Source organism: Myxocyprinus asiaticus, chromosome 13 (assembly GCF_019703515.2).
Source record: "Myxocyprinus asiaticus isolate MX2 ecotype Aquarium Trade chromosome 13, UBuf_Myxa_2, whole genome shotgun sequence".
In the NCBI taxonomy this organism is placed as follows: Eukaryota; Metazoa; Chordata; class Actinopteri; order Cypriniformes; family Catostomidae; genus Myxocyprinus; species Myxocyprinus asiaticus.
The window spans coordinates 46,338,222-46,358,785 of NC_059356.1; the positions used below are offsets into that span (position 1 = coordinate 46,338,222).

Consider the following 20,564-nt stretch of genomic DNA (forward strand, 5'->3'; position numbering starts at 1 on the left):
CCTTGCAGTAGAGGCAGTAGATCCAGAGTAGCTTGTCCTACAACAGCAGTTTTCTCCTCTTTTTGTTTTTTCTCTTTTGGCAAGATCTCGAGCACTGTTACTATAGGTATACACACACAAACATATTTACTGTACCTTTAAAAATAACCAATTTAGCTCAGAAATTACAAATAAATTAATGCTTAGCTATAGATTGCATTATACAAGTATGAAGTAATTGAACACGCACAAATAAATGTCATTACATTTGATTACAAAATATTGAAAGCATGTGGCATGTACTGTGCAAACAAATTATGCTAGAAGTTTCCTCAGGACTAACTTCCTTCTTATTGACAACCAGAAAGTGTCCAAATACTTTCTCTTATTTTTATTTATTTTGAACAGTATATCTATTGTTCCATACGACACAGTTAGCCAAAAATCATCCTCCACAGTCAATAAACCAACCTAGTCTCATAGAATGAACGTTACCAAAACTAATTAGTTTCATAGGCATAAAACGGTCTATTATAAAACACCTCAGAACATAAACACACTGTGGACGTGGTTTGATTCGTTATTTAGAATGATGCACGTGTTTCCGTGTTTACTGTTCGCCATACTTGTCCAGTCGTTGTTTTGTCCAGTCTTTTTTTACTTCACTTGAGTGTACTCATGCCTAAAAATGACTAGAAGTGTTTCATTTGTGAACAAATCTGTGTTTCTGAATGAATCTTTTAACGAACTGAATGAATCTTCCATTGTTTTGGTCTCGTGAACGACTGTGTTTGTAACGAGTCAACTGAATCAACAACTCACTCATGACACGTAAAAGACTCGATTGTTGTAAAGGCCACTCACACCGAACATGTTTTGTGTCCAACTGCACTTTTTCAGTTGCTTTTCTACGTAACTATGTGAAAGACGCTCTAAAGGGCTGTTCACCCCAAAAATAATTTGCATCTGTAACGGGAGCTAGCTGGTACGTGATAGCTGTATGTATAAACCTCACTCCCCTGGCCTCAAGAGGCGCACTAGTGACTGACGCTAGAGGCTGTAGCCTTTAGCCTCCTCGTTAGCGTGCACGCCTCCCATGCCAGCTGATGCCGGTTCAAATCCCGCTTGGAACAGGTCAAGCAGGACCAGTTACACGTCTACCTGTGCTTTTTCAGTTGCTTTTCTACATTAGATGGACTTATTTAACTGTTGTGCCACATATGAGTGTGGAGTCTGACATTTATGGTAGTCAATAGGTTATTTCTTCATCTGAAGAGTCAGAGGGCAGGGGCTTGGTGGGTGTGTTGTTACAAGGAAAATCTAGGGGCAATGGCCCCCCTAGCCCTTCCCCCCTTAGACCGGGGCCATGTTTAGATGCCATGTCAAATTGAACTTCTACTTTTAAAAATGCGTTTTTTTTTTTGTTTTGTTTTTTTTTATTCTGCAGAAATTGTGACTGAATGAATCTCTTTAGTGAACAAATTGACAAGACTCGAGACACTGGGATGATTAAAAATCCTGACCAAAACACTGTAAAAATACTCTATACTCCAAATTGAGGGGGGGGGGGTGCACTGCATATGGATGGATGGATCCAATTTGTAATTTTTTTTTTTTATCCTGGAGAGCTTTAGTTAACAAGTTCTACACGAAATACACCAATGAAAACAACAAACAAAATTGGGTAAAAAAACAACAACAATTGTGTGAATGTTCAATACTTACATATGACTGGTTTATGTGCCAGGTCATCCAGTGTATGGGCTGCCTCTGAGCATTCAAAACTACAGGTGAAGTTGTAAACTACTTCTTTGTCCACAGAAACATCCAATTTTGGTGAGTCTCCGAGTACACATCCGTTAAACTCAATCCGAATAAAACTGAGACAGGATTCAGCTCTACTGCCTCTCTGAAATAATCATAAAATTGTAAATACTTGTACACTTGACAGATTTGTTAATGTTAACTACAGATTATTATTATTATTGGACATTGTGTTAAAGCCAAAGCCTATTTAGCCCAAGATGGACCACTGGTATTAAAATGAATGGAACAAACTGAAATAGCCAATATGGCGGATGTATTTCAATTAGTTTATTTTTTTAACCAACATCAGTCCTGATCATAACTACCAAATATTCATTCATTTTCAGGATTTTAACCCTTAAATGCCAGTTTGTTTATATAATGCCACTGTTTTTTTTACACACACACACACACATTTCTCAGTACACACATACAAAACATGCTCTGACATCCATACCAACACACCCACACAATTTTAGCTGCATCATTTATTCAGTTGTCCTGCAGTGCTCTATAATACAGCAAACAGAAAATAGGGAAAAAGCATGTATTTGCTCCATAGGCTAAACATGAGAAAAATGGCGCCACCTGGTGGAAAATATTAAAAAGGTAAATTTTGAAGCCAGGGCTCCGGAATGAAAGCATAATATCACAGAATTCATGATTTTATGCTTTAATGGCACTGGGTTCGAATATTGCAGTTTCAATGGGTTTCAATGGGGACATTTTCACTGAAGGTCCTGAGTGTAACTATTGTGTGTACACAGTGTGTTATAGATGTATTATAGGAACTGAGGTGGAAATATCAAAATTCACCCCAAAATACAAACCTTTGACAAAATTTATGACGTTGGTATTAACGCCAACCCCAAAATGATCGAAAAAACAAAAATGTCCCGAAGGTCGCACAAGGGTTAACCATAGTTTCCACCATAATACCACAATTAGTAATCAGTTTTAACTTTTTAATTACTGTAAAATCGTAATGAACAGATTTGTCACCTCCATCAAACATGTAAGAAGCTTCCAGAACGTGAGTAAATGTCTCGCTTGAATAATTTTTGTGACTAGTTTACCTTACCAAATTATTTCCTCTCAGCACAGTGATCTGCACTGGCACAGCTCTATCCGACTCTTTATGTGGCTCCATGTGGAAGAATTAAACGAGTTTCTGCTCAACACTGAACATCAACACATGGGTTTAGCGTACTCGTTTCCATAGCAACGCCGTGACAGTTCATTCTCACGATACTTGATCTCGCGTACTCGTTTCCGTAGCAACGCCGTGACAGCTCATTCTCGCGATACCTGATCTCGCGTACTCGTTTCCATAGCAACGCCGTGACAGTTCATTCTCGCGATAATTTATCTCGCGTTACTTGAAGGAATTCTCGCGATAACAGAGGAGTTGCACACTGTGGATTGCGCTGGAGTTTGAAGCTAATATTTTTCTCAGTGTTCATGTTTTTATTTGGTCTTGTTTGAATAATGCGAGCCAAACGCGACTCATTTAAATCCCACAAACAGCTGAAGGGATAGTCGACGTATACTGGAAGAGAAAGCTCTATTCTTACATGCAAACGTGTGTTTCCGGGTGTGTTTCGAGTCACTTCATGTGCATTTTTATGAATAATGTATAATATTAGATAATAATGTCGCATGTATGACAGTACAAGGCAATATTCTAAATGTGTTATTTAACGTTTTCCTTTATAATTAATAGTGAAATATGCAGTGCATGTGTGATTGTTATCATAGGATGTGTTGTTCTTGCTCATTTTCACATTTGTTTAAACTTTTTAGTCCATGTTTGCATGCATGCATAGTCATTGGTGACATCACTTATAATAAAGGCATGCATATGGGTAGTTGACATGACGGTTTACATGCTATAATACATCAAAAACTACGTTAAAGAAAAAAAATGTTCTCATTATTGTATAATTTAATTAATTGTTAAAATAAATAATAATTAGAATGCTTGCAGTTTTTATGACATTGCAATTAAGAGTCTACATAGATTTTTTTTTAAATTATTTAAAAATAAATAATAAATAATAATTAAGAGATGAAAATTGGTGGGAAATAGTCACGATTTAAACCTAAAATCTTGATGTTTCAAATTAAAAATGTCATGCCCATGTTATTTGTCACATATATGATTATTTTTGAATGACTGTTGTTGTGTATCTGTCCTGTCTCTATATATCAGATATTGAGCATGTCTTTGCTTCATGCTGTTGATGATGCTGTCAAGATGTGCAAAGTGGAAGAATCAAGGCTTACAGACACCATCAGACAGTGCAAGGAGATTTTACACTCGATGTAAGACAATCCAAATGTTATTTGTGTGTTTGTGTGATTACAGTGTACTTTACCAGAAGTAGTGGCTTAAAAATGTTCAAGATTATTAAAAAAATGGATTAATCCTTTATTTGTGCAGGAGAACACGAAAGACAGACAACAGTGAGTTGGAGACTGTAGCAGACAGAAGTGAGAAAGATGGTAAGAGGAAAATCTTACATAATTTAGTATAATTTCTGTTGTGGCTTTGGATAGAAGCTTCTGCTATATGATTAAACGTATACGTAAAAAACAATAGTGTTGTACAGACACATAAACTGTGCCTAATTATGAATTTCTATTCAAAACTAGCATTTTAACTAACTTATTTACTTTTATTTAGTTAAATGGATAAGTAGGAGCATATTATTATATAAAAAAAAGTATAAATGATATATTAAATTTTCTATTTGCTATTTCATTTTGATGGCTTTGCTATTATTCCATAATGTGGAAGTTAGTATTAATAAAGAAGGAATAGGTGTGTCAAAATATTTTACTAGGGTTGCACCGATATGAAAATTTTTGTAGGTTATTTTGTACTTCTAAAACATTTTTATCTACTGTATATGATAAAACTTTTTTCAGTTCATACTATGCTTAAGTTGGGCAATTCCACAGAAATGTCAACCACATAATGGAAAAATAAAAAGATTTAACCAAATAAACAAAACCTCCTTTTACATTCTATTTTGTATTGGTATAATGGAAAAAAAAAAGTCCAGACCGCTAGAGGGCGCCGCTTGCTCACACAGCACTGACTGAATTGCTGAACGCAAACTAGATCTTAAATTTAAATATAGCCTTTTAAGGTTTAGTAATCGTGCAAGGCAATATTGTGATTTCAATCTTAATTCAATCAATTATGCAGCATGAATGGATATTATACAGATGTCTCAGAAGTCAAAGTCTGCTGGTTTCAAAGCGTTTTGGATGGTTTCCCTCATCATGCAGCCTGTAAGTGCCGCTTTCACAGCTGTGATGTCCGTTTATGGTGGTTTTTCCACATTAACTTGAGAACGAGAAAGAAAAATGAATAAATTACATGTTCTTAGGAGTTCCAACCCTTCAACATATTGTGGCTATTATTATTTCTGGATTGTGCATTTGAATTCACAGAGTTTTTACAAAGTGTTTTACCAATTAATTATGAATAAACCATTTATTTTTTATATCTGTGTTTTCATGCTCATAACCGATATGCCGATGGTTTTAATTTGGTCAATTATTGGCCGATAAATATCGGTAGCCGATACATTGGTGCACCCCTACCTTTTACCGGTAGTGTATATGTCATGTATATAATGCATATATGGGTGTTTTTTCAACTTTGGCAACTTCATGTCCCAGTGATTGATTATTTTTATTAAAACTAACATATTTAAACTTTTAACCAGGCCATGATAATTGTGCAATTTTCATGAATTTTGAAAATCCATTATAAAAATATGAATTATGAGATATTTAAAACTATGACAATCTAAGCAAAGAGTGAAGTAAACACAAACTTTTTCAATATTTATTGTGTGAAAATGATTTCTATCAGTTTCTCCAAAATTACAACTGTCCCGTAGGTGTGGAGTCATTTCCACCACACCAAAGAAATTTGCCCATAATTAAGTTGTTTCGAAAGTTAGTGTACTTGTTAACCAGGCCTACAAAAGTGTCGGTGAAGAGCATGCTTGAGATGAAATATGAGACTAGTGAAGTTTGATGACATCACTTGTGAGCAGAGTATTTTTATTGGCTGTCATTTCCAATCAAGCTGTAATTTTGTCAAATTATACAAAAAGTGTGAAAATATTATTTAATTGCTGAAAGTGCCCTGAAGCTGAAGAAACATGCATAGCCTATATACTGTATATACATATACTCTCTCTTTTTGTTTCTTCTTTTTTTCCAAATCAGATATTCTACCTGAAGAAAAACAAGAAATTGAGCTACTGGAGCAGGTTCTAAAGAAAGCACTGAGAATCCGCAGCACATCTGAAGCTCACAAAGAAATGTCCTCTGACAGTAACTTAAAAACTCTTCCTAATAAGAGCATAAATAAAGCACTCATTAATGATGTTAAACATGAGGATAAAAGAAAACCGGTGAAAACTGTCTCGTCCTCTGAGATGTGCAGGAATCCCAATCAACAGAGACGAGCAGACGGACGCGACGTGACCCGTGGGGCATTGTGGACGCGGCCTGTTTTGGTCCGGAAAGGTCCGTCTGCTCATCCGGTTGTTAAAGGCAAGTCGGTACCAAAGAGCGCTCCGGTGAAGATATCTTCCACAGGATCCCAGCAGAAGATCAGTGTCAAAGCCACAAATGCAAAAGAGTTATCCGAAGATTATTCCACATCGATCTCCTACCAACAACCCTGTAAAGAAATGTGCGCACTTGGTAAAGACATTAAATCCACAACAGAAACTCTGGCGTTTAATGAACAATGGTATGTATGTGATGAAATGTTTGTCATACATATATATAAAATATTAATATTCAAATTTTCAATTAATTTTTGTTGCCGTAGGATACTGTCTCCTTTGTTACCAGTTTGGCGAGCACAGAGGGCAAAACAGAACAGGTCAGTCTAATATTGTTGTCTGCTTTAAATAAAATGAGAATATACAAATAAATATAATAAAGAAATATTCCAGGTTCAATACAGGTTAAGCTCAATTGGCAGCATTTGTGGCATAATATTGATTACTACAAAAAATTATTTCGACTTGTCTTTAAAAAAAGCAAAAATCAAGGTTACAGTGAGGCACTTTTAATGGAAGTGAATGGGGGCCAATTTTAAGAGGGGTTAAAGGTAGAAATGTGAAGCTTATAATTTTATAAAAGCACTAACATTAATTCTTCTGTTTAAACTTGTGTATTATTAGAGCTGTAAAGTTGTTCAAATAGTCATCTTTTATGGTTTATGGCATCGTCATGGCAACAAAGTTGTAAAATTGGATATAAATTTACACAGAAAAGGTTAGTAAGTCATTTTAACACACGAAAACCATGTTAACACGCATATTGTTAACATCTTTTGGCTATACTTTTGAAACAGTGTGTATTTTAATGTTTACTGATTGGCCCCCATTCACTTCCATTGTGAGTGACTCACTGTAACCCAGATTTTTTTTAAAGAAAAGGAAGGACGAATCGAAGTATTTATAATTATTATGCCACAAATGCTGTCGATTGAGCTTAACTTGTATTGAACACGGAATATTCCTTTAAATCACAACTATTATTTTGACTTATTACACGGCTCTCTGGATTACTCGATTTTGAATGTTCAATGGCGCCATCTAGTGGTCTCATATTGTTCAGTAACAACCGCACATCCATGTATCAGACCACTCATCCTGGTTTTGCGAGCCATCGTTCCTGCTTCTCAGATCACTGTGTGATCCCTACAAGTAAGCAAAAAAATTATTTTAACTCAAATCAGTGTTGGATGTCCATTTATTTATTTATTTATTTATTTATTTGGCAAGTAGTCTTCTATTAAGATGGATAATGAGCAGTCAGACCATCATTAATTACAAAATAAACACCAACAGATCTCTGAGGCAAACCAGAGGTGGAGTTCAGCTGTTCAGCGATTTATTTCTTCTCACATAATTACATAATTTCAACACCAATCAATATTTTATGTTCATGTATTTCTTTATTTCCTTGTAACCGTTTAATAAGCAGTGTAATAAGCTTACATAAAAGTGGGTTTTGGTGTGTAAAATGGATGTGTGCTTTCACCACCAGATTGTGGAGCAAAGTGATAACCCAACAGTCCAAACCAGTGCCAGAGAGAACTCGCTTTACTGAAAGACTGCACACAACTGTATCCTTCATTAAAGGAATAGTTCACCTAAAAATTCTGCCATTATTTGCCGAATGACAATAATAGTGACTCGTCCCTCAGTTTGTAAAAATACATTGAAAGCACATTTACAGCAAATGCATAACAGGGTTTATAGCAGAAATGTGAAGCATAAATTTTTTTGTAAACACACTTGCATGAAATCTTAAGAAATGAAAGCTTTAAAGTTGCCTAAATGAAACATTTAGCTGTGGGGCGACTACTATTTCTAGTGGAATGAACTTTTGGTTATGTGCTACTGCATGTTTGAGAGCTATGCTTCCATTGTAAGTCCATTACAGTAAATAAATACATTTTTGTATTGCTGCAAATACTGTCTATTTTTTTTGGGGGGGGGGGATTTTTCCCCCTTTTTCTCCCAATTTGGAATGCCCAATTCCCAATGCGCTCTAAGTCCTCGTGGTTGCATAGTGATTCGCCTCAGTCCGGGTGGCGGAGGACGAATCCCAGTTGCCTCTGCGTCTGAGACAGTCAACCCGCGCATCTTATCATTTGGCTTGTTGAGCCCGTTGCCACGGAGACATAGCGCGTGTGGAGGCTTCACGCCACCCACTGCGGCATCCGCGCTCAATTCACCATGCGCCCCACTGAGAACAAACCACATTATAGCGACCACGAGGAGGTTACCCCATGTGACTCTACCCTCCCTAGCAACCGGGCCAATTTGGTTGCTTAGGAGACCTGGCTGGAGTCACTCAGCATGCCCTGGGATTCGAACTAGCGAACCCCAGGGGTGGTAGCCAGCATATTTTACCACTGAGCTACCCAGACCCCCGCAAATACTGTCTATTGATGTCATGAATAACCAGGAATATTCCTTTAATGTCCTGTTTTATATTAAGCAATATCACCCAGACATGTCCTCCAGAGAGAGCGTGTTTCTCCTTGACCTGCTGCTGTATTAGTTCCCCTCAGAATGGCCTTCTGGATTTCAAGCAGATATCACAACAGACCTGGACGCGCTCACACAGCGTTGTCTGGACCTGATACACTGCTTACACACAGAGCTACAGACCCAGGAGACTAACCAGAGCTGCCTAGCGGACTCAGAGCCAGGTAGAGTATGTGCGGCTGTGGTACAGAGATGAGGGCTGCAGGAACACAGAAGTGTGTGGGAGGAAGAGAGGGGCTGCGAAATGAGCAACAGGACAATAAGGAGCTGAAAACACTGTCATCTAGCATTTATTAATCTGAGTCACAGGCCATTATTACAGATGGACAGCTCATTTGGAGCATATGGAGATTGAGGGTGCTTTCACACTTTGTTCGATTGCTTGGACTGAACCGAGTTTATTTCCTACCCCCTCCCCTTGCCCCCGCTGGTCTCTGTTCACATCATATTTTTTGGGTCCAAACCACGGTCTGATTACGTCATCAGCATGAGGACAAGCAGCAGCTGTTTTCCACTGTAACTAGGCAACAACTCAAGAAGACATCAGCTTCACTGTGTTATTAAAGTATTCATCTCTTTGGATGTACCACCAAAAACTTTACAATTATGTTTGTCTGCCACGGATGCATTTATTGTGCAATGAGGTGAAGAATATTAGCGTTTGTCTGCCGCGAGCCTGCAGATATGTTGCATGAGATGTGAAGAATGTGAGCTGCTCTATGAAAGCGTCACTAGTGTGTCCTTGGTGGTTGCCAGTGTGTCACTATGTGGTTGCTTGGGTTTTCTTGGTGAGAGTAAGAATGTTGCTATACGGTTGCTAAGCATCACTAGGGTGTTCTTGGTGGTTGCCAGAGCATTGCTAGGCAGTCACTAGGGTGTTTTGGTGGATGTAACTTGTAAAAGCATTGCTATGCTGTCGCTAAGGTGTTCTTGTCAGTTGCTATGGTGTTCTTGGTGATTGCAAGAACGTTGCGATACACTCACTTCTAGGGTGTTCTTGGTGGTTGTCAGAGCATTGCTATGTGGTTGCCAGGGTGTTCTTGGGAGTTGCAAGAGCGTCATTATGTTTTTACTAAAGTATTCTTGTTGGTTGCTAGGTTGTTCTTGGGAGTTGCAAAAGTGTCATTATGTGTTTACTAGAGTATTCTTGTTGGTTGCGAGAGTGTTGCTATGCGGTCGCTAGGGTGTTTTGGTGGATGTAACTTGTAAAAGCATTGCTATGCTGTCGCTAAGGTGTTCTTGGCAGTTGCTAGGGTGTTCTTGGTGGTTGTCAGAGCATTGCTAGGCGGTCGCTAGGGTGTTTTGGTGGATGTAACTTGTAAAAGCATTGCTATGCTGTCGCTAAGGTGTTCTTGGCAGTTGCTAGGGTGTTCTTGGTGGTTGTCAGAGCATTGCTATGCAATTGCTAGGGTGTTCTTGGTGGTTGCCAGAGCGTTGCTAGGCAATCACTAGGGTGTTCTTGGCAGTTGCTGAGGTGTTCTTTGTGGTTGCAAGAACGTTGCTATACGGTCACTTCTAGGGTGTTCTTGGTGGTTGCCAGAGTGTTGCTATGCAGTTGCTGTGGAGTTGTTGGTTGTTTGTTTGAGCATTGCTATGCTGTTGCTATAGAGATATTGGTGATTGGTATTGTGTTGCTATGTGGTTGCAATGGTGTTCTTGGCAGAGCATTGCTATGTTGTTGCCTTGGTGTTCTTGGAGTTTGCCAGTGCATTGCTATGTGGTTGCTAAGGTTTTCTTGGTAGTTGCAAGAGCTTTGCTATGCAGTCATTAGGAATGGGTCAGGATATTTAACTAGTCATCCAACAACAGACCAAAGCCACAATGCAACAGAGCTATTCAGCCATGACACCAATTCACTATGGGTTTCGTCAGGAAACTCTAAAAGGAATTGTGTGACTGTGTGTCTCACAGGGACGTTGGGAAAGAGACAGTATGAGTCTTCACTGATGCTGGAAGGTCTGGAGAGGATGACAACAGAACTTCTCACGTGTGCTGGACATCACAAGAAAGGTGCTTCACAACGTCTCTCTAGTTTGGCAAACAACTTTCATTATGTATGACTGCTTACACTTTTTGTGTGTCTGCTAGAATTAAAAGTTAAATGTGGTATTTCTGCAGAGTACAAAGTTAAAATTCCCATCCTTCTCCCATTGTTGTTAAGGGTTCATAAGTGTAAGTAACTTGAATTGGTCCCTTTGGATTTACCAGAAGCATCTCAAACTATCTTACACACAGTTGTCATTTCGAGACTGTACATCCACTATCCTACAGAAACAACTGATCCCAAAGGGATTCATGTACAGGAGTTCCCATGTTTATGCTTCTTGGGAAAGTGACAGATGTATTCCAATGAAATCTAGAAGTGAGTTATTAAATTTTTAGCCTTGTTTTTATCACGTAGACATGGTATTCAATGTTAATATATAGCTAAGAATTCCAGTGAAACCAAATTATGACAAATTTATGGAGTTTCAGTGAAAACAATTCACTTTACTGTTTATACAGCTTGATCTGGATTATATGATTCGATAAACTGGATGCACTTAGGAAATTTGAGTAATGATAATGACTCTAACTCCCTTGTATTCCTCAGAATGGGAGAAGTGGAATAAGTGTCGCCCTGGAGCTCTGTGTCCCATCCGGAGGAGAGGGGAATGGGGTAATTCCTGTCTGCCGCCCATCCTGTGTTACACCACTGAGACTGAACTCAGAGAGCTGGAGAGCCGAAGACTCAGAGTGGAGCAATTACAGCAGGCCATTCACCTTCAACAGGTATCTTTGAAATTGGTTTGGTTTGTTTGTTTGTTTGGTGTGAAATCTTTTTTTTTTTTTTTTTTTTTTTTTTTTAAACCAATGAATTTGTAGGCGTTCCCGGAAGGCTAAGATGCCTTGAGTTTCATCAGGAATTTCCAATGGGTTTTTAGAATAGACCATTTAAAGAATGTAAACAAAAACAAATGAATTAGAAACGTATTTCCGGATCCTTTCAACAAAGGCGGACATTTTTGGAATGCTCTTGGGCAGTTTGGGAAGCTATTTTTCAGTGTAAACAAGCATCATGACAGTGCAGCTCCTATCTACTTGAATGGGGAAAGACCAAACTCTCCAAAACAGTTGGTCAAGATTATGATAAAAGAACATATTTCAAACAAGCAGTAAAATTTTATTGGTCCGAGGCACGTGTGGTGCCGGCTTCACTCGAGCAGCCCAGCCGCGATGTGTGCTCCAATCCCCAGCAACGCATCTAACATCGGACCCTCACCGCTCTGTTCCTGGACACGTGAAGACACCAGCAGGTAGAGACCATTCTCCCGAGGAGAGGCGCGTTCTGTGTTAAGGCTGTATTTTTTCTGTTGACCGTTGACTGCTGTTGAGCGTTCCAATTTCTTCCATTAATTTTAATAGAAGTGGTCCGTCTCTGCTAAATGGTCTCTGGTTTGACAAGCAGGAAATGTTCATGGAACAGTGACATCACTTGACATCACCAACGAACAGTCCTTAAAATGGTCTATAGGGATTTTCCAATTATGAGTAAAGGTATACCTCGGCAGTCCACATTGCCGATCACTCCGCGCACAGTATGCGTGATGCAAATTTCATCATCTGCACGGCCTGACCATGTGTGGCCCAGATTTTCTCGATAGGCGGACGCGGTCCTCTTCTGTGCACATCGTCTGCGCATGTGCCTGCCATTGACTGTACTAAAAGAGTATCACAAAGCAGCTGTAGTGGCCATGCGTCAAACGCTTTCGTATTCGCTCTCGGTAAGAAGAGTATACTTTGAAACAGCAACACCGTCGAATGGGCGCAATTGTGGATTTTGAAGCCATTGTGTCTTTTAAAATTGCATGTTGCTAACCCATCGCTAAATAAGGACTGCAACAGTCATCCATTTCCAAAACCACAGAATTCTAATTGTCTTGGATTTTTTGACAACAACCTGAACAACTCTATAACTATGAAAAATGGCTTCAAAGTTATTTGATTGTCCATCCAAATCTGTTTTCTCTGAATCGGAGCATATTTAAGCCAAACCCATCTGTCATAGGACAGATCACAGTCTAAGAGACAAAAATGTGAATTTATTGCTTTCTGCAAGGCATTATTAATAACTTTTTGCCATGTTTTTTTGTTTTTCAGGCGATGTCCGATTATCATGCATCTTACTGGACCTCACCTGATTCCGGTACGGAGCGGCCCAGTGCTGTGGCTCTTCGTAGCCTGTACTCACTGTTAGCTGAAGGAGGGGTTCAGTTCCCATCACTGGTTTTGGACTCTGAGTAAAAACATGTTGGTTAATTCAATGGAGTACAACAGGGAAAATGATTCAGATGAACTGATGGAAGGCAGAATCTCTGGAACTCGCATTCTGAGAACGGCTGTATTCTGGAATTTTTTTTGCTTGGATGTTTAACGAAGCACTTCTTATGAGTCATGTGACCGATCAGTAGACCTGAGAGAGTGCAGCTGTGTTAAAGTAACATAAATAAAGCTTCCAGCTTCCAGTCAGGATTTAATTTCAGTTTAAACAAATGTGTTCATCCTGCATATAAAATCGTTTATCTCTGAGCTGCAGAAGTTTGTTCAGCTCCCTGCTGAGTTCCTGACTGAATTCAACTCACTTGAGCTTTAACTTACCAAATAACAGCCATCAGCCATGTGTTTTTGCCAACAGAGAGCGATGTATTCTATACTCTGTTCTTAATGAATTCCATCAGGAATTGAAGTTGCACTGCATTCCGCTGTATTTTCTGTTTGTCTTCAGGATTCATGTCAAAACGTGTCTTAAGACACCTGTGTTCTATCTTGGTTTTTCAGTGCATTTGAACGGCCCCTTACTATACAATTAAATGTGCTGTAAGTGACTCTAACTTTCAACCAATTGGCCAGTTCAAACTGATTGGCTTGTTTTCTGATTGGCTAAAACAGTGCAGGCCACTCCCTTGGCTCTTTTTAATTGTTTGCAGTCAAATTCTGTCAAAGAAAGAGGTGTGATTTCTTACAGCACATTTATAAAACTTTTAGGTTGTAAAGTAAATGACAAATAGAAAAGGTAAGTCCAAAAGGTCCATTAAAACTAGTAGTTACTTGTTTTCTGAAACAATATTAATGCGTTTAAAATTGTGCCAAAATAGATGTGTTAGTCACAGTGACTATACATTTTTCCACTTGGTAAGCTGATTGTCTGTAAATTGCTAATGTTAGTGTGGTCGTTCATTCAAGTCTGACCGTTCAAACCTCTGAGTCACCAGACGAGCATAACAAAGGAGCTATTTCTCATTGATTTCATCTCGACGAGTCCCACACGGCTTTTCTCACATCCTGAGGAGTGCAAAGCTGTCATGAGCAGCACCGCCAATCAATAGATCATTAGAATGATAAATCGAACAGGGGCGCAACGTATCTTAAATTCACACGTTCCACTTCAGTTGCCTGCAATGAGGCATGTATGCTTGGGAATCAACGTTGAGGAAGTTATTTAAAGCGGTTGCATCTCAAGCTACTTATAATTTAAAGTAGTTCAACTACAGTCAAGCTACCTTTTCGAGAAAGTTGTTAGCTACACTACAATTTACTAACAAAAAGTAGCTAATTACATTAAAGCCATTTAAGGGGACAAAACCTTATAACTGTCAGATATTATGTACAGTATGTATTTATATGACGCAACAACAATAATGATCTCAGTTAGGGTGACAGCATTACACACAGAACACATTACACAAAATGCAACTAATTAAACTGGAAACATTTTAATTTCAAATAACAAAGTTGAAAACAACGAACAGGGACATTTGACTTAATATTTAGCTACAGAAAAGACAATGTGAAATGATGCACAGGGACTTTAAGTTATTTAATAAACCATTTCACAAAAATGAATCCGAGTTTAGGTTTACGATCTTACACCGATTGTACTTAATAAGCCAACAACATGTAACATCATGTAAACACCCTGAACGGTTGTCCTTTAATGGGGTATGGTCATTAATGGTTTCAGCATAAACCAATTGGCAAACATAGTTTTTCCACCCATTACCGCAATTTTGCGTTGCATGTAAACACCTTTGCTGCTGTTCTTACGTGTTTAAAAAATGTGCGCAAGTGTTGTGCGCATTCCTGTTTATGTCAAAAGCACAAAATATCTCAATGATTTCAAGTCTCATGTAAATGCGGTTGTCTTGCATTGTCTGATTTTTGAATAAGCAAATTTAAGGTAGCTATCTTCGTATTGATGTGACGGGTCTCCACCTTTGACCTGCCCCAACCAGTAGGTGGCTGAATGTGAAAGTGTAGATTTACAGTAAAAAATGACTTGAATATTTATCTGTTTCTCACCCACACCTATCATATCACTTCTGAAGAAATGGATTTAACCACTGAAGTCATATGGATTACTTTTATGCCTCCTTTATGTAATTTTTGGACCTTCTGATTTCTGGTCACCATCCACTTGTATTGTAAGGACCAACAGAACTGAAATATTCTTTAAATATTTTCATTTTTGTTCTGTAGAAGAAAGAAAGTCATACACATCTGGGATGGCATGAGGGTGAGTAAATGATAAGAGAAGTTCATCTAAAAATGAAAATATCCCTTCAACATCTGCCCACACCTTCTTTACAGAATTTCGTAGTTAAATGTGACCGAGCCTTTAGCGTCACCAAACAGAATTGAAAAATAAAGACTGCTGACAGTCCCAAACCTTATCCAACCCTTCTTGCGCAGCAACATTTTAGAGTGCTGAAATTGTTTATTTAAGTCGGTTTCACGCTGAGTGTGTGAAAATGATAGATTGAGAGTGTGCGGTGTAGTCTTTGGTGCTGGAAAACTCTGTGGGGCCCATTAGGGGCCGGGAGCCCACAGACAGGAGGCACAAGCTGTTCCAGACTGGGAGACAGGTGGCACTGGGTTCACAGCGGGCCGTGGGTGGGCACCCTCCTCCAGCCCCCGCCCACTCCAATGATGTCACCGACTCTCCCGGGAACACGTTCAAGGGACTGCTACTCCCATCACAGGAGAAAGAAAATAAAGTAGAAAAACAACAGTTGAGAACTCAAAGGAGGGCCAATTCTGTTCTAAAACCTAGTGAGCTGCCTACCTAGACAACATATTTCAGATTTAATACAAGTTAAGCTCAATCAACAGCATTTGTAGCATAACGTTGATTACCACAGATATTATTTTCGACTTACAGTTATGCACTTACAATGGAAGTGAACGGGGCCAGTTCTTAAACATTAAAATACATACCGTTTCAAAAGTATAGCCACAATATGTTAATATTATACGAGTTAGCTTGACTATAATGTGATACAAACTCTATTCTGCATGACATCTGAAAAAATATATTCAATACATTTTATACAGTGAACGTATAGAGTTTGCCGGCGTTGCGTCATCATGGCAATGAAGTTGTATTGGGTCACTGATTCTTGAGATAAGGGACAAAACATGACTTGCATACAAAAGTCATCTTTATTTAAAAAATCAAGAAATTCATAACAATACAAATACTGGAAAAGTTAATTCTAAAGGAAATGTGTATACTCAGGGCATTTTTTACTTCTATTTTAAAATAATTTCATTAGAATTTTTTTAATGCATGCTCAATACTTGGAAGCACATGTAATTTAACCTGTCCTCAGCAAGAGGTCACAATGTTAAACTGCTAAACAAAGTGTTTAAAAATGCAACAAATTCATAAATATAAATATCAAATGAAAGGTAGAGTTCTGTAAGATATCAAACAATGCATTAAGAAAACTTTAATTTATATTTCCCATAAAAAACTGCATATCAAAGTCTTGTCCTCACTTTGCAACAACTTCATCAGATTTTTTTTTAATCCTGAATAAATCAGAAAATGTCCTGGTCAGCTTTAACTCCAAGTACCCATTTCCCACTTCCTGCTCATGGTGGATGCAACAGTAGGACACGTGGTCTGGTACGTTTGATATTTTTCATATTTTAAACAAACAATGTATAAGTCTCTGCGGTCACAGCTTCAACTTGTCAACTCCGTCATTCTCATTATTATAATTTCTGTTAATATTGTGGGATCATTTTTGTCATTTTAGTTTAGTTTATAGAGGGAGGGGAGAGGGGGAATGGCTCCAGTGTACAACACATGGTTAAGATGGAAAAATATGAAATTTTGTCAACAGAATTTTCAGAATAGTATGAAAACAGAAAATAAAAAATATATTGAATGTATTTTATCACTTCTTTACTGAACAATCTTATTAGATAATTGAAGATTTTACACTTGTTGGGTGAATCAAATTAAAATAGCACGCTTTTTGGTGTGTCTGACGGAGTTGACACAAATGACAGTAAGATGCAAGTTATGAAGTGAATAAATGTCAATTTTCAGAAGAAAAAAAGCGTTTTTATAAAAACCTGTTCCCTTACATCATTCGTTAGCTGAGACCTTTGTCTACAAATATATCCATTTCAAATTAATTTAGTATTAAAAAACATGTTTTGTCCCTGATCTCAAGAATCAGTGGGGTATAACTTTACACTGACAAGGTTAGAAAGCAATTTAATCACACTAAATCTATGTTAAAGGGATAACATAACAACGTGTAGGCGAGGGCATGGTCGAGCATTTGTCTGGAAAGAGAGTAAGCTGAAAGGGTTCTCACCTTAAATTACTTGCTGGTAATTGCTTGTTTCTGTGTTCACAGTGAGAGATGGGGGAAATAAAAGGCCAGTCCTCAGAGTGTGTGAAAGAGAGAGCCTAGCTGACAAGCTGTTTGTGTGTGTGGGCCGATGTCATTGTGATAATGTACGTTTATGAAGCTATATCGTTACGCATTGAAGCAAACGCATTATTTTGTCAATAAAAGTGACATTCCTGAGTTGGAATCGCCGTTTCCCGATTTTTCATTCCTTTGAACTTGTTACAGGATAATTCACCCAAAATGAAAATGATCTCATTTACTCACCCTCATGCCATCCCAGATGTGTATGACTTTCTTTCTTCAGCAGAACACAAATGAAGATTTCTAGAAGAATATTTCAGCTCTGTAGATCCATTCAATGCAAGTGAATGGTGACCAGAACTCTGAAGGGCCAAAAAATGACAAAGGCAGCACAGAAGTAATCCATATGACTCTAGTGTTTAAATCCATATCCTCTGAAGTGATATGATAGGTGTGGGTGAGAAACAGAACAATATTTACATTTTTTTTTTTTTTTTTAATATGCTATAAATCTCTACCTTTGACCAGCCCCAAACAGTAGGTGGTTGAATATGAAAGTGAAAGTGTAGATTTACAGTCTTCACTTATTTTAAGACTTAAATATTGTTCTGTTTCTCACCCACACCTCTCATATTGCTTCAGAAGACATGGATTAAACCACTGGATTTACTTTTATGATGCCTTTGTCATTTGGCCCTTCTGAGTTTTGGTCACCATTCATTTTTATTGTATCGACCTACAGAGCTGAGATATTCTTCTAAAAATATTTGTTTGTGTTCAGCAGAAGAAAGTCATACACATCTGAGATGGCATGAGGGTGAGTAAATGATGAGAGAATTTTCATTTCTATCCCTTTAGCATGATGTTAACATCTTGTAGCTATACTATTGAAACGACTGTCCCTATTCACTTCCATTGTAAGTGTCTTGCTGTAACCGCAATTTTTCCAATCCCAAGCCAGACCACACTAAGCAGAGCTCAGTGAAAAAAAAATAAATCCAAGATGGCTAACTGAAACATTTTCTTCAGGAAATGTAAAAACAACAAGGTTTTTTACATTATATCCAGATCATTATATCGGCTTGACAAAGAAACATACTATTAAGGAATGCTGATAATAAGTATACTTGAAACGATTTCAAGACTGAAAAGTATTGATTAAAAAAAAAGAGATCAATCTTTGTTCAATGTTGTTCACTTAGCAACATGTTAACTTCAAACTCAAAATGTCAAACTGTCAACTGTAGGGTTGCCAGCTGTCCCACATAAGCCGGGATTTCCCATATTCTGGCTGAAATTAAGTCATCCAGAACTGGACACATTGATGAACTCAATGCAAAGCATCAATGATATGAGAATAAAACAAATAATGTATTGAATTCTTAAGCCACTTTTTGTATTGTCTAATCAATGCTTCATTCATCTGCCACAATGCAATTTATTTCAAACTGAATTTCAATCTGTACTATACATTTATTAAAGGTCCTACATGGTATATTTATAAATATTTCAATTATTATGCATTTTTTATTTGAATTCTTTATTGGGGGGCCTTTCTCAGCAAATAATGACGTACGTGATTAATTGCGATTAATTTGATTAATGAACAGGCATGTACTGTAATTAATTCAGTTAAACAATTTTAATTTTAGAAGTAACATGCCCAACACTGTTTAAAAGGCAATTCACTATTCTGGAAGTTTGTCTTTTAATTAATTTATTAATGAATAGATGTGTTTTTATCTTTTAATTGGATATTGAGAAATTATTTGGGCTTTCATTCCCCATTCATTTTCCTTTAGCTTTATTGAAACAGTTTATCCTTTTGTGTTCCGTGCAAGAAAGAAAATCAGCTGAAACTACATGAGGTTGAGTGAATGGTGACAGAAATTTCATTTTTGTTTGAACTGTTGCTTTAAAAGCATCTCTCCTCATCCCATAATTATTTGCAGCATATTGGCCTTTAAGTATAAAAAATGCATCACTGCCAGCTCTCGAACCCGAATTGCATAATGTAGAGCGAAGGGCTTATCTGCACTTGACTTTAAAGCATTCAGCAGGCCTCACATTTGGGTGTTATCTGCCTTTCCAACAGCTTTAAAGGGATATTCTGGTATTTTTGCATAAAACATGTAAATAAAATCTCTGTTTTTCTCTCCCACAAGGTCCTTCCTCATTATACAATGTTTGAAAAAAAGTATAATGTTGATACAAAGAAAAGGTACCTAGTAATGTTGTGCATGAGCTATTTTGGTTTACTGAAATATATTAACAGCAAGAATTCCCTTGGTTACAGAATCTCTTCCCTGGAACTCCAAAGGCTTATATTAGTCATTCATTCCTAGTTTCCCAAATATATTTGGAAAAGTAATGGCACTGTATAAAGAAGGGCGGCGAAGTGGCATTCGTGTCCTTATAAACTGCCAAGAGACAAGTCTCTTGGGTTCACAGTTTGGAAAGTCTTTTATCTTGTGTCTAGAAAGGAGTGTGTTATCCTTGTTGCGTCTGGAAATGACGGTCATGTTTTGTTGTTGGATTGGTTACAGCCTACGACTTTCTTTTTTCTGTGGAACACAACACGGGATTTAGGCAGTATGTTAGTCTCAGTCACCATTTACTTTCATTGCCTCTTTTTACAATAAAAGTGAATGGTCATTACCTAACATTTTGCCTAACATCTCGTTTTGTGTTCCATGGAAGAAAGAAAGTCATTCAGGTTTGGAAACAACATGAGGTGAGTAAATGATGACTAAATTTTAATTTTGGGGTCAACTATCCCCCCTTAATGTCTGTGAATTGCATCTGTGACTATAAAATCAGCTATTTGAGCTGTCAAGTTGTCTAAAAAAGTTTTTGAAATGGGACTACTTTTCTATGTGGAAGAGCTTTTGATCATGTGTTACTGATGTAATTCCTGCGCAACACATTTGGTCCATTAAAAAGTGCTTTATGAATAGCTATTTCC

General features: G+C 37.8%; 1 protein-coding gene across 3 annotated transcripts; it reads left to right on the plus strand.

The window, feature by feature from the left end:
• Positions 1-3,178: 3,178 nt before the first annotated feature.
• On the plus strand, positions 3,179-15,278 carry LOC127449751 (uncharacterized). 3 transcript variants are annotated; one of them, XM_051713275.1, is made up of 10 exons: positions 3,179-3,367; positions 3,998-4,110; positions 4,229-4,290; positions 6,037-6,568; positions 6,650-6,703; positions 7,879-7,957; positions 8,902-9,052; positions 10,800-10,898; positions 11,482-11,660; positions 13,029-14,182. In XM_051713275.1, exons 2-10 carry the CDS (start codon positions 4,007-4,009, stop codon positions 13,170-13,172), a joined length of 1,404 nt encoding a protein of 467 aa, XP_051569235.1. In that variant the 5' UTR covers positions 3,179-3,367; positions 3,998-4,006; the 3' UTR covers positions 13,173-14,182. The 3 variants fall into 3 exon arrangements, with proteins under 3 accessions (XP_051569235.1, XP_051569234.1, XP_051569236.1); XM_051713274.1 differs by having other exon boundaries at positions 3,179-3,379; positions 13,029-14,180; XM_051713276.1 differs by lacking the exon at positions 10,800-10,898 and having other exon boundaries at positions 3,179-3,379; positions 13,029-15,278.
• Positions 15,279-20,564: the final 5,286 nt, after the last annotated feature.

Coding starts and splice junctions, on each gene's coding strand:
- LOC127449751 (XM_051713275.1), top strand. CDS start 4,007: ATGTCTTTGCTTCATGCTGTTGATGATGCTGTCAAGATGTGCAAAGTG. Junction 4,291..6,036: donor AGACAGAAGTGAGAAAGATG/GTAAGAGGAAAA, acceptor TTTCCAAATCAG/ATATTCTACCTGAAGAAAAA. Junction 9,053..10,799: donor CCTAGCGGACTCAGAGCCAG/GTAGAGTATGTG, acceptor TGTGTCTCACAG/GGACGTTGGGAAAGAGACAG.